At 50.9% G+C, this 13,944-nt stretch overlaps 1 protein-coding gene across 6 annotated transcripts in view; it reads left to right on the plus strand.

Annotated features, from left to right (window-relative positions):
• The first annotated feature begins 464 nt into the window (after positions 1-464).
• The window catches only part of LOC137429916 (uncharacterized), a 46,757-nt gene continuing 33,277 nt past the window's right edge, over positions 465-13,944 (plus strand). For 2 of the 6 annotated variants that reach the window (XM_068120289.2, XM_068120295.2), the window contains exon 1: positions 465-565. Coding sequence is in view for 2 of the 6 variants with exons in the window: in XM_068120288.2 (XP_067976389.2) it covers positions 492-545 (54 nt within the window). In the remaining 4 variants the exon portion in view is untranslated. Of the gene's footprint in view, positions 566-3,107; positions 3,227-13,944 lie in introns of all 6 variants that reach the window. The other 4 variants (XM_068120290.2, XM_078779973.1, XM_068120288.2 and 1 more) reach the window with 4 other exon arrangements.

Raw genomic sequence — 13,944 nt, forward strand, 5'->3', positions numbered from 1 at the left:
GTCCCTCCGATGGACGTTAAAGTGAGACTGAGAGTCCCGTCTGCAGCATTCCTTGGTGGACGTCAAATATCTCGCGGTGTCCTTCATGAACAGCAGGCGAGTTATCTCCGGCAACATGAACAAATTACAAATCCATATCCCAACTAGTCGAACGTCAGTCCTGGCCAGCCGATTCGTGAGGACTCGGGCCAAGCTTCCCCCGGCCGACCCCACAAAAAGGTGGGATGACAGTGGCCAGGTCAACAAGAAGAAGAAGAAGCGTGTATCCTTGTGAGCGTTTTCCTTGTCGCAATCAGAAATGTTGATTTACCGCGGCCGATTAATTTTAGAGCTAACTCACCTGCGGACATTGGCACGGAAATGCTTTTAATGACGTGGTTCCTTCTCCCGACAAAGGAGAAATTAGCATTAATTATTGTATTAAGAGAGGAAGCACCGACAACGTTGAAAACACAAACTTCTGGCTTACATACTCAGACAGAAGCTCATGCATGCCCCTAACTGCGCATGCGCGTTCCACACAGCTTACCTGCCGCGCTGTTGAGGTGAGGTGAGGTGGGTTGAGGTAAGTGGATCCTGTTTATCTTTTTATGGGGAAATTTACGAGAAAAATAACAGCGTGCCCATTCAATTTGTGTGTCGAAGTATCTTTGGTGAAATGTTTGTGATGTTTTACTTATCTCTGCTTATCGCCTCAAATCCTGTATCTCTTCCCGATGTCATTTCGGGAGTGAAATAATGGCAGTTTTGAGAGCCGTGTGCTCAGAGAACCAAACCGTAACTCCTCAATTCGAGGTAACCTGTGTACTCTGAATAATCATGTTGAGCACTCGTGACGTAACACCTCGGATTTATGACGTTATTCTTGTGTTTGACAGTCGCAGTCACGGTTCTTACCGCAGTTTTACTCTGTACACAACAATTATATAAAAATCTAATTATGAATAATTGTGTTTAATTATTTCCCCCCTGTAGATGGAATTTTCATTTGTAATTAACAATTATTTTCCCTCCATAATACTGTACATTTTCTCTTTGAGTTTATTCCTCAACAATAACAAAATGAACGAACTACCTGTATGAGGGTGATACAACATGCAATACACAGGAGCATTAGCCATAGGGGTAAGCACGAGTTTAGAAAGGGGCGATAACATCAAGCTTCGAGGGGATGGGATTCGTATTATTTTTATTTTTTTACATATTGGATACACAACTATCACACACAACTATCACACACAACTATCACACACACAACTATCACACACAACTATCACACACAACTATCACACACAACGATCACACACAACTATCACACACAACTATCACACACAACTATCACACACAACTATCACACACAACTATCACACACAACTATCACACACAACTATCACACACAACGATCACACACAACTATCACACACAACTATCACACACAACTATCACACACAACTATCACACACAACTATCACACACACAACTATCACACACACACACACACACACACACACACACACACACACACACACACACACACACACACACACACACACACACACACACAGAAATATCGCACACACACACAAATATCGCATACACACACAGAAATATCGCACACACACACAGAAATATCGCATACACACAGAAATATCGCACACACACACAGAAATATCATACCACTACACACACAAATATCCTATACCTACACACACAAATATCCTATACCTACACACACAAATATCACACATACACACAAATATCGCACACGAAGGTGGATACTTTGAGACCTGGGAGGGCTCCTTTCCACCTTCTCAAACCCACATATGGAGATAACAACCAACAAAATGCAAGGTTGTACAGTTTCCTCATTGGGTATTAAAGGAAATGATAATACTGGATAGATTCACTCTTCAGAGAGTTGTTAATGGTCTCCATGGGTAAGAAATGGGAGCAGAAACAGTAGTTGGGTTAAAATTTCAGTTTGGTAGGTGCCTTAGAATGATTGTGGATTAGAGGGATGTGGGACTGGTAGATACGTTGGATACAGATTGAACACCTGTACAGCCATGATTTGTGATGATTATGAGAGGGTCTCGTCAAAAGGTGAAAGTGCTGATTGGTGTTTCATTCTTCGGCCTACAACCCGCTTCACCTAGCGCCAAATAAAATGAACACCTTGGTGATGTGGCCTGGTACTTGCCCCTCTATACTCTGTGGAATTGTACCTTAGGGGCCTGGAGTATCTGAGTATGTCATTGTGGAGGTTCAAATGCTCTGTGGTTCTGGGATGATATTGTTGCGGTTTTGAGAACCCACACAGGTAACATCATTAAAGGTTAAAGGTTGCACCCCATAGTTAGGCCACCTGCAACACGTAGGTCACCTTAGAACGTTATTATTTCTTAGTATATGTGAGATAAGGCCATTTCCAATAGTTATCATCTGTGTTGTGTAAAACAAATAAGAGTAGGCCCCGTTCAGTTTGCAGCCTCCCTCCAATCGACTCCATTGAGCACTATCCAGTCTGCACCCCATTGCCCCTCGCGGTTTGTTACGCGTTGGGCCGGTAGTGTTCGCTGCCGTTGGACTTTCGCTCGAACCAGCCCAAATGCCATGAGGTAAGGCCCGAAAAGGGGGCGGAGCGCAAGGGTGGGAGTGTGGCCACGTCAGGCAGCCATCAAGGGCGCAGCCGGTAAGACCATCAACCAATCAGGGCTGGGGTGAGATCGCCTGACAGGGTGTGGCTAGAGATTCGAGAGGGTTCGCGAAGCGGCGCTATATAACCGCGAGCGCAAAGCCCTCTGAAGGACATGTTGGTTACAAGGACTTACGCAGCAGCGCTCATTACAGAAGGACTTAAGCGCATCAGAGGGCTTTTGTGGAAGGTGCCAGTATTGAAGGACTCGTGTGAATGGATTGTCATGTTTGGATTCGTGCAGAAGAGTTGGGAAAGGCGCTTTGGTGACATCATTGGGGAAGTGGCGCATTGTACATAGCAATACCGGGAGCGCGTATAAAGGCGCCGGTACAACTATTACATACGCAGTATAATCGCCAGCCTACCTTCCCCCGAGTATAACTGTCCGATCCGCGCCACCGACATGCAGTGATCTCGCCTGCCGTCTGTCGTCGACCATCACGAGCTGCTTCGTGGTACGAGTCGGGGACCGGAGCGAGCTGTGGACGCCATCGGTGGACCCTCAACCCGACCATCTACAAACCCCGTGTGAGTCTGAGTCTGAGTGCAAACGGGCCCGTGTCCAGGGATAAGTAAGACTGTATAAGGCTGCCCTGTGTATCTGCTTCTTCCTCTTCACTGTACATTCCTGCTTTTCTTCCTCTTCTTCTTAATTGTACAAAGTGTGAATAAATTCCCTGTTCCTGTTTTCCTCGTAATTCGATCGTCTTGGTGATTTCTCAATTGGGTAAGCGTGGCACGATTGACAACCGCTCGAATCGGGTTTAGTACCTGTTAACGGCCCGAATCGCGGCTTGCTAATCGCTCGGCGTGTCCACTAACGCCGTGGTTCGGGTGGGGTTATTTCCTTGCTTCACGGCCGGTGTTAGTACTTAGGTAATAAGACTAATTCGGCTTACAACCCGATTTAACACAGACCGGAAGGAACGTGATAGCCCCGGGATCGCGTCGGCTAGTAAAAAGACAAGGGGATTAATCCCCCCTTGATAAGGGGGAGGCCGACGTTGGAGATCCGCAACAATATATTTTAGTCTTATGGATGAGTCCCAAGTCATGTGTTTGAGTAGGTAAAGACAGGTGAGTATGACAAAACATGGTGTAATATCAGAGGAAATTTGTTATTTGCTTTATTTATGAGTTGTTTGCGCAGAATGAAAGGTAAATGAGCTGTTTACTCGAAATTTAAGAACATCTGAGTGACTATCAGGAGGGAGTGTGGTGCTTGAGGTTTTATCCAAATGGGCTTGGATGATTGCCTTGTTCTAAATATATTTTTGGTTTCCAACTTGGGCATTTTCCAGACATCTGATCAGAACTGTAATGCTGAAGAAACTGGCTCCCATGAACGTTTTCTTGATGAAGATGGCAGTACAGCTCTTTTTGCAATTGCCCCATGAGCGTGAAGTGAAAAGCGGGGTTAAGTAATTTGGTCATGTCCATCTGTCTGTCTTACCAGTTTATGATTGTCTGTTTATGATCGAGGAACAAATTATTCAAATTGAATGTTATAATTTGAACACAAATAGGAGTACAAGTCTGTCGTTTAACAGTACCTTGGGTCAGAATTCGTCTCGACTGCACATGTACAGAGAGGATTGAGATAATGTTTTTACTCTGTCAGTCAAACAAAATTGAAAATCATTCCCAACAGGAAACTTACCGTTTTTAAGGACGTCATAAAGAACACAAAAAACAGGCACAAATAACTAATGTAATGTGTTGGTTAAGGTGATGTAATAGACACTGGGTAAACGGCGGTAAAACCCCGAATGTATTTATTTTTATGCCTTTAAACCTTTATTTAAATTTATTTATGTGGCGGGCACAAGGGGCAATAATTCCGCGCACCAGTGGGTGGCGCGAGCGTCCAGGCGGGGGACGAAAGCACATGCCCCGCCTTTCGACCGATCGGCCACGCCCGGGGACTAGGCGTGGCCTCGGCACATATATGCGGGCTCTAAGCTCGAGCCCGCCCAGTGCTGAAGTACGAGCTTTGAATAAAGACTTTGTTATACCAACGCGTTGTGGCCTACCTCTCTGGCAATCGAGTCGTGTATGCGCAGCACCACACTGGTGACACCGATTGGTTCAGCCGTTGCTGACCACTGAACGCGCCATGGCCACCAACGCCATCGCAGTCAAACTCTCGGAGTTTTGGGAAGCGCAAGCCGACGTTTGGTTTGTGCAGGCCGAAGCTCAATTTCAGCTCCGAGGCATAACGGCGGACGAGACCCGGTACTACCACGTGGTCGCCGCCCTCGGGCCCGGCACTGCCGCCCGAGTCGTGTCCATCCTTCGGCGCCCGCCGGGCGACAACATGTACGAGGCACTCAAATGTCTCCTCATCGCCACGTTCGGGCTCACGGAGATCGAACGGGCCGACCGCCTCCTGGACCTTCCCGAACTCGGCGACACACGACCATCCGTGCGGATGGATTTTATGCTGTCGCTGCTTGGAGACCAGCCCCCGGGTTTCTTATTCCGGGCGCTTTGCCTATGCCAGCTACCTCTACAGGTACGCCTCGCGCTGGCCGGTTCCAAAATAAAGGAACCCCTGGCCGTAGAGGCCGACAAGTTTTTCGCGGCCTGCGACACGCGGTCGGGTTACGGTGCTGCCGTCGTGGATCCTGGGGCAGAGGCTACAGCGCCCCCAGCTTCTCTCATGGCCGCTGCTGCACCCCGCCCACCACCGCCGCCGCCACCACCATGGCCGCCGCGGCCGCCGCCGCCGCAAACCTGGTGCTACTACCACGCCAGGTTCGGCCGCAAGGCTAAAACGTGTCGCCCGCCGTGCTCTTTTGACAGGTCGGGAAACGACTGGGCCGGCGCTCATTAGCGGCCCTGAGCGTCGGCCATTCCGGCAGCCTCCTGTTCATCACGGACACCTTGTCCGGGCGCTGTTTTCTTTGCGACACAGGAGCGCAGGTAAGCGTCCTCCCCGCCTCCATGTCAGACAAGCAAACCGTGGGCCGGGGCCCCGCTTTCCTTGCCGCCAACGGTACACCCATCCGCACATTCGGGAAGCGTTGCCTCTCACTGCGGTTCGGAGGGCAGCGCTTTGAATGGTCGTTTGTGACCTCCAGCGTGCCAATGGCACTGCTCGGTGCGGACTTCCTATGTGCGAATGGGCTGTTGGTCGACGTGAAGCGCAGATGGCTCGTCCAGGCCGAAACCTTTAGCTCGCTCGCTTGTTCGCTGAGCGGCTCGTTGAGCGGCTCACTGAGTGGCTCACCGAGCGGCTTGCCAAGTGGCTTGCTGGAAGGTTCCGTCCCGGCGAGTTTAGTTTGCACGCTTCCGGCAGCGGACGACTTTACCCGCCTCCTCGCCAGTTTCCCGGCCCTCACGCGGCCCACCTTCTCAGCGGTGGCCGTTAAACACAGGGTGGAGCACCATATACCCACGGTTGGGCCGCCGGTCTATGCCCGGGCACGCCGACTCGAGCCCACGAAGCTCGCCGTGGCGAAAGTGGAGTTCTCCACGCTGGAGCGGCTGGGGATCGTACAGCGATTCAACAGCGCTTGGGCTTCTCTGCACATTGTGCCGAAGCCCGGCGGGGGATGGCGGCCGTGCGGGGACTACCCCCGGCTCAATGATGCCACCACCCCCGACCGCTACCAGTCCCACATATCCAGGACTTTTCCGCCCGGTTGGCAAACACGACCGTGTTTTCCAAGGTGGACCTCATCCGGGGCTACCACCAGGTCCCCGTCCAACCGGACGACATCCCGAAGACGGCCGTCATCACCCGTTTCGGCCTCTTCGAGTTCCTGAGAATGCCTTTCGGGTTGAAGAATGCGGCCCAGGCATTCCAGCAGCTTATGGACAGCGTCTTGCGTGACTTACCTTTCCTGTTTGTCTACCTGGACGACATCCTAGCCGCGAGCGCGTCCCGGGAGGAGCACCTGCTCCACCTACGCACGCTTTTCGAACGCCTGGGCCAGCATGGCCTAATCATCAACCCCGCCAAGTGCCGTTTCGGTGTCGCCACCATCCACTTATTGGGGCACCGCATCACCAGGCACGGGGCCATCCCTTTACCAGCCAAGGTGGAGGCGGTCAGGGATTTCCCGTGGCCCCGCACGATCAAGGGGTTCCAGGAGTTCCTGGGCATGGTAAATTTTTACCATCGCTTCGTGCCCCACTTCGCCCAGCTCCTCCGCCCCTTGCACGAGGCCCTCCGGGGTAAGCCGGGTAAAGGTGACATCACCTGGTCGGAGCCGATGGCCGCGGCATTTGCGGGCGCAAAGCTGGACCTGGCCGACGCCACCATTGGGCGCACCTGGCGCCCGATGCACCGATCGCCCTCACCACCGACGCGTCAGATTACGCGGTGGGCGCGGTGCACGAGCAATGGGTGCGTGGTGCTTGGCAACTGCTGGCGTTTTTTAGCCGGCAGCTTCGCCCACACGAACGCCACTATAGCACCTTCGACCGCGAGCTGCTCGGGCTCCACCTGGCGGTCCGACACTTCCGCCATCTGCTGGAAGGCCGCCCGTTCACGGCTTTCGTCGACCACAAGCCCCTTGTGTTCGCGATGGCCAAGGTCGCCGAACCATGGTCGGCATGGCAGCAGCGTCACCTCTCTGCCGTGTCCGAGTACACGACGGACATCCGTCACGTGGCGGGTAAAGACAACCCGGTGGCGGATTGCCTTTCCCGGTCCGTCGTGCACGCAGTCCACCTCGGGGTCGACTATGCCCGGATGGCGGAGGACCAGACCGCCGAGCCCGGCGTCCATGCCTTGCGGACCGCCGTCACGGGCCTCCGCGTCACCGAGGTGCCGTTCGACGCCGCGGGCGCGGCCCTCCTATGCGACGTCTTCCTCCGCCGGCCTCGCCCCATCGTGCCCACTGGCTGGCGCCACCCAGTTTTCGACGCCATCCACGGCCTGTCCCACCCGGGCACGAAGGCATACCAGAAGCTGGTCGCGGCGAAGTTCGTCTGGCATGGCCCCCGGAAGGACGTCCGCGACTGGGCCAGGACGTGCCTCGCGTGCCAGCGCGCAAAGGTCCACCGCCACACCCAGGCCCCGTTGGCCCCGTTTGCGGTGCCCGAGCGTCGGTTCGACCACGTGCACGTCGACTTGGTGGGACCTCTCCCCCCCCTCTCGGGGGTTCACCCACCTCACCATGGTGGACCGCACCACACGGTGGCCGGAGGCCGTCCCATTGGCGGCGACGTCTGCGGCTGATGTGGCGCAAGCCTTTATCGCCACTTGGGTTGCCCGGTTCGGTGCCCCTCGGACATCTCGTCCGACCGCGGCCCCCAGTTCACTTCGGAGCTCTGGGCCGCGGTGGCGCAAGAGCTCGGGGGGGAACTACACCGCACCATGGCCTAACACCCCCAGGCCAATGGCCTGTGCGAGCGCTTTCATCGCTCAATGAAGGCCACGCTCCGGGCCAGCCTCCGCGACGGCGGCTGGGTCGACAGACTCCCCTGGGTCCTGCTGGGCCTCAGTACGGCGCCCAAGGATGACCTGCGCGCGTCCTCGGCGGAGCTGGTCTTCGGGCAACCACTGCGGGTACCGGGTGAATTTATCCCCGACTCCACGGCTCCTTGGTCCGCGGCGCAACAGCGCTCCGCTCTTCAGGAGACCGCCCGGAGGTTCGCCCCGGTGCCGACAGCACACCACGGTTGCCCACCTTTCCACGTCGCCCCGGAGCTTCGCACGGCAAAGTACGTCTTCGTCCGGCACGACGCCAACCGGGCACCGCTATGGCCCCCGTACGACGGGCCCTTCCGCGTGCTGGAGACCGGGGAAAAATTTTTCACCATCGACATCGGCGGTGCCCCGGATCGCATCTCCGTGGATCGCCTCAAGCCGGCCCACCTCGATCTGGACCCCCCCCCCCCCCGCAAGCAGCTCTGCCTCCGCGTCGAGGCCGCCACCCGGCGGTCGGACCCCCGGCACCCCACAGCCCCGCCGTCCCTCTACCCCCCAGCCCTGCACCCATCGCCACGGGGCGTTTCGGCCGGGTCATCCGGCTTCCCCGCAAACTCACCCTTCAGGTGCGTGGGAATTCTGGGGGGGCACGTGTGGCGGGCACAAGGGGCAATAATTCCGCGCACCAGTGGGTGGCGCGAGCGTCCAGGCGGGGGACGAAGGCACATGCCCCGCCTTTCGACCGATCGGCCACGCCCGGGGACTAGGCGTGGCCTCGGCATATATATGCGGGCTCTAAGCTCGAGCCCGCCCAGTGCTGAAGTACGAGCTTTGAATAAAGACTCTTTGTTATACCAACGCGTTGTGGCCTACCTCTCTGGCAATCGAGTCATGTGTGCGCAGCACCACAATTACATATTTGAACACTGTACAACACAAATTGCCTTCATCATACTTCCAAGAACCTCCAGTTTTCCAATACTTTAATTCCAAAAAATAAATAAAGGTTCAATGGGGTGGCGTATAAGTGTGATTATCCGGAATGCTTCTGGACTACTTCAATAGCACTAAAGGTGTTTTTTTTTTTTTTTTTTGGTTGATGGGAATGACTCCAGCGGGAGATTGTCAGGACACACGGATCATGCACCCGTACTATTTGATCTTCGTCGTTGATCGTCATCCCCAATAATCCAACCTTGTGGCATTGGGTGGAGTTTTGAACGATTCTTGCCCAGGTCTTTCATGAGCCAGATGGCCACGGTTGATGCTTGACTATGGCAGGAATGTATAATTTGTTTTGGATGCTGGAAATTACGAGTACTTTCATGCTCTATGCAAAATGAAGAATCTCTAATGTCCACCAACGCCCCCAGTGCTATCGTATCGGTCCTCCGGCTTAATGTCCATCTAATGGATGACGGCACATGCATTGATGCATCGCCCTGCGTGAGAAGCACCATGACTTTCAATATCTGAGTCGAGCATCAAAACTAGGCGAGACTGAGCTCAGGTGAGTGTGCAACCCTCCAATATATCCTGCCAGCTCACCGACATCATTTGATAAAGTCTAGGAATTTCTTACGATATCATCATGGATTTCTATTTTCCAATTTCGCTTATCATTCGTACAAGACCATCTCTTTCTTTGCTGTTTCGAAACTACTCCAGCATATGACCCAATATATAAGTATTTAAATAAGCATAATTTATTTTCTCAATAAGGCTTCACTGAAGCTGAAACGGTTGTCCATCCATGCTGAAGGACCTGTTTTTTTTTTTTTTTTTTTTTTTTTTTTTAAGATCACATTGATGAGTTTTTCTTGTAGATGAATGTATTATTGAGGATCTCAAACACAAAATTTATCATTAAGAGCATTTTGTACCTATTGTCAATAAATTTGATGAAGCTTAACATAGGTTTCATGGACGTGCTGCAAGATCAGGATTGAAACTTTGATGTGACTTTTCCAGTGGTGTAGCTCTGTTGTTTTGAAGTTCTGCCGTTCACATTTGAATCAAATAATCACCATTTGAACTGGTTTGGTGGTGACACAAAAGAGGGGTGCATGGACATTGGCAGGTCTAGTAAGTATGGATGGGTGATTGTATATGTGACGTCTGTGAGAGGGTCTCGTCAAAAGGTGAACATGCTCTCTGTTTTTGTTCATTCATCACCCTACAACCCACTTCACCCCCACTCCTCCCGACAAAAACTCTGGTTAATGTCCCCTATGCCTGCTCCACTGTTCTTCTTCCCCTCCCCAGTAACTCCGATAGTGAAATTAAATTAACAAAATGGTAGATATAACAAATATGGTGTTGAGTGCAAGTCTCCTGTGTCCAATATCCTTGTATCATTGTACTAGTCGTGTGGACACAACATATGGGAATAGATTTCATGGATGTCGAGTTTGACTGATGAAAGTTCAGCATTTCTCTGCTGAGGCACGATGGATGGAGTAAAGAAATGCAATTTTCAAGTCTTGTGTGGCCATATTTAATTTCAAACGTATAGTTTAGGAAATTTAACCTCCTCTCTAGCTCTGCATGAGTGGTGACCACACATAGCAGTTTTTACCATGTATTATAACCGAATGACCACAAACCTTGCTTTTTTCCAATATAAAGACCCCATTCTGGTTGTTGCTGTGGTGTCTCATTGTGCGACATTTTTGAATTGATGTAGCGATTTCCTTGCAAAGTTGTACTATTTGGAAATTTGCAATACATGCATGTGCCTGAGCTCGATGTGGAAGCGTGATCAGATGCACGCCATTGTCATGTCTGCACATGACTTCATTAAGATTGAGAGCTTATATTTGGAAACGTTTATTCAAGACAGTGATGGAAAACCATAATTATCAACTGAGTTCTAGATTGGCTGAGAATAAAAGGAGGAATGGAATTATGGTTTGGCTTTTGATCTCTGATCTCAGTAAAAGGGTGTCACTTGAGTGTGATTGTGGGAAATGTTTGAGCTTGTTGGTAGTGTAACGAGAGATGTGTGATATTTTCGATCCATCGTATGTTTGTGGAGATGGACAAGTAAAACAACAAGTAAAACTAGTGTTATGGATTCGGCCCTTCCGTGGTTGTGGCTTTCATCCACTTGTAACATTGCTGGTTATGTATTATTATTCTTATCGGGGTTGGAAGGAAACGGCGATTATTGTTGTTTAAGGGAAATGGTTATTGTGGGTAAAAGGTTAAAAGCGCTCATGGTAAAAATGAGACAGGAAATCGGATCGTGACCCGGAAGAGGTAGAGCGAGGAAGAAGAGGTCGTGAGACAAAGGTCGGGGAAGACGTGTGGTGAAGCTCCGTACCTAGCGTGGTCGAGCGTATATCGCGAGTGAACTTTGAGTCCTTGAAAGGAATATCGTGCGATAGGTGTTAGCGCCGGAATATTGAGGAACCTGCATAGTCAGGTATCGGCATTGAGGTTCCGGAGAATCCTTGCCTAGAGGCTCCGGCTCGAGTGAGAGCCGTCCGCCATTCTGCCCCGCACCCTGCATCCACCGAAGAAGGTTTTGGTATGCGGCAACTTTTCTCATCCTCCGGCTGTCTGCCGGGGATGCGTGTGTGCGAAAGCGGCATTTGAAGGTTACACGGCGGTTCGCTGATTGAACGTGTACGTCGGCGCATCTTTGGGGATTTTCCATTCTACCGCGACTTTGCTGGGTGTTGGACCACGTGACTTCTGTGCCGTTTCGACCGCCTACGCCTCGATTGATCTTGATCGGACATTGTTCCCACGACGCTGGAGCGAATCAACTTCGCCTTGGAGAGTTATAGAGACATTGGGGAGTGCCGTGAGTTTGAGATAAGTAATAGATAAGATGGTACCATCTTAAGATTTTGATTGTCTGGATTTGTTATCGTTATTGGTGATGTCATTCCTGTGTGATTTTAAAAATATATTATTGGTTTGTTTATAACCATTGGTGTGGTTTCCTTATTGATCTCGACACGGAATAATATATATTTTTCTGCCGTGACTCCTCCCGGGGTTCGGAGGTATACCGAGACCAGAGGGTCGGGGAGGAGCACGTAACAGAAATTGGGGGCTCGTCCAATTGACGCGTGGGCTTGAAATTGGGTCTGTGTCCGGGATCTAAAATTCCCTCAATTTAGTCCTGGAAAGAATTCCCTAACATTCCCAGAATTCCCAAATTTGGAAGTTTTTCCAACATTCCCAATTTTTTTTCCAAAAAAAATAATATATATATATATATTTTTAATTTATTGTGTGAAGGTTAACAGGTGTTAACAATAGTCACCATGGAGTTTGACGCAGAGAAGTTTGCAGTGACCCCTAGTGAGGCACAGTTGAGAGCGTTATTAAAATCGGACCTCTTGGTATTGGCCAGACATTTTAGCTTGGAGGTTCGAACGAATATGAGGAAAGCAGAGATGCAGAGATTGGTGATAGAATCTCTGGTGGGACAAGGAACATGGGAAGAGGGAGCTTTGGATTGGTTACCCGAGGAACAAGAAAATGTGGAGCTCCGGAAACTGGAGATGCAATTGCAGAGCCAGGAAAGGGAAAAAGCAGAGGAAAGGAGAGCTGCAAGAGAACTCGAAGAAAGAAAAGCAGAGGAAAGGAGAGTTGAACGAGAACTCCAGGAAAGGTTAGAAGAGAAAAGAGCACAAGAAAGAGCAGGGGAAAGGAAAGCAGAAAAGGAAAGGGCAGCACAGGAATGAGAACTCCAGGAAAGGTTAAAAGCACAGGAAAGAGAACTCGAGGAAAGAAGAGCCATACAGGAAAGAGAACTCCAGGAAAGGTTAGAAGAGAAAAAAGCACAAGAAAGAGCCGAGGAAAGGAGTGTTGAAAGAGAACTCCAGGAAAGGTTAGAGGAGAGAAAAAGCAGAGGAGAGAAAAGCCGAAAGGGAGTTAAAGGACCGTGAAATGGTGCTTCAGCAGGAAATTAGACTCGAGGAGCTGGATGTAATGAAAGAACGGGGAGAGGTACCATCCATGCCGACTGGTTCGACACCTAGTCAGAACACCTGGGATGTTGGCAGACATGTGAGGCTGGTTCCACCCTTCAATGAAAAGGAGGTAGCCAAATTCTTTTCACACTTTGAGAAAGTGGCTCAACTGCTAAAATGGCCTGAGGAGTCCTGGACCATATTAGTGCAAAGTGTTCTGGTGGGTAAAGCTCAAGATATTTATTCGGCTTTACCGAGTGACCAATGAGCAGATTATGAGATAGTGAAGAAGAACATTCTCAAAGCCTATGAATTGGTCCCGGAAGCTTACCGGCAAAAAATCCGGAATGCCAGGAAGAGGGAGAGTGAGACCCATGTGGAGTTTGCCAGAATGAAAGAAACCATGTTTGACAGGTGGTGTGATTCCAAAGGGGTTGGGAAAGACTTCGAACTATTGCGACAATTGATCTTGGTGGAGGAATTCCAACAGTGTGTCCACGAGGACATTAAAGTTCATCTGGAGGAAAGGAAAGTACCAAAGCTGTATGAGGCAGCAGCCATGGCTGATGACTATGCCTTAACCCACAGGATGGGGTTCCACAAACCTAACTTCTCGCCTAGACCTAGCCAGGGGAGCTATGGTACATCAGGGGCGGAGAACGAAACTTCATGGGGGCGACCTCGAGATGACGATGTGGATCACTCTGATACCACGACTTCTAGAAATCTGAAGATACCAGTTCCAAGGCAGACTTATCCTCCGGGGGGCTCGAGACAAACCACGAGGTTCTCCTCTGGGCCTACTTGCGCTATTTGCCATAAACCTGGACACTTGATGTCCCACTGTTATGCTCCTGGAAAGGAAAATCAGGAGCGGAGTTCGACTAGTACAACTCCGAATGCAATGGCCAATGTGAGAAATCGCCCTCAAA

Source organism: Myxine glutinosa, chromosome 6, assembly GCF_964187855.1.
Source record: "Myxine glutinosa chromosome 6, kmMyxGlut1.1, whole genome shotgun sequence".
NCBI lineage: Eukaryota > Metazoa > Chordata > Myxini > Myxiniformes > Myxinidae > Myxine > Myxine glutinosa.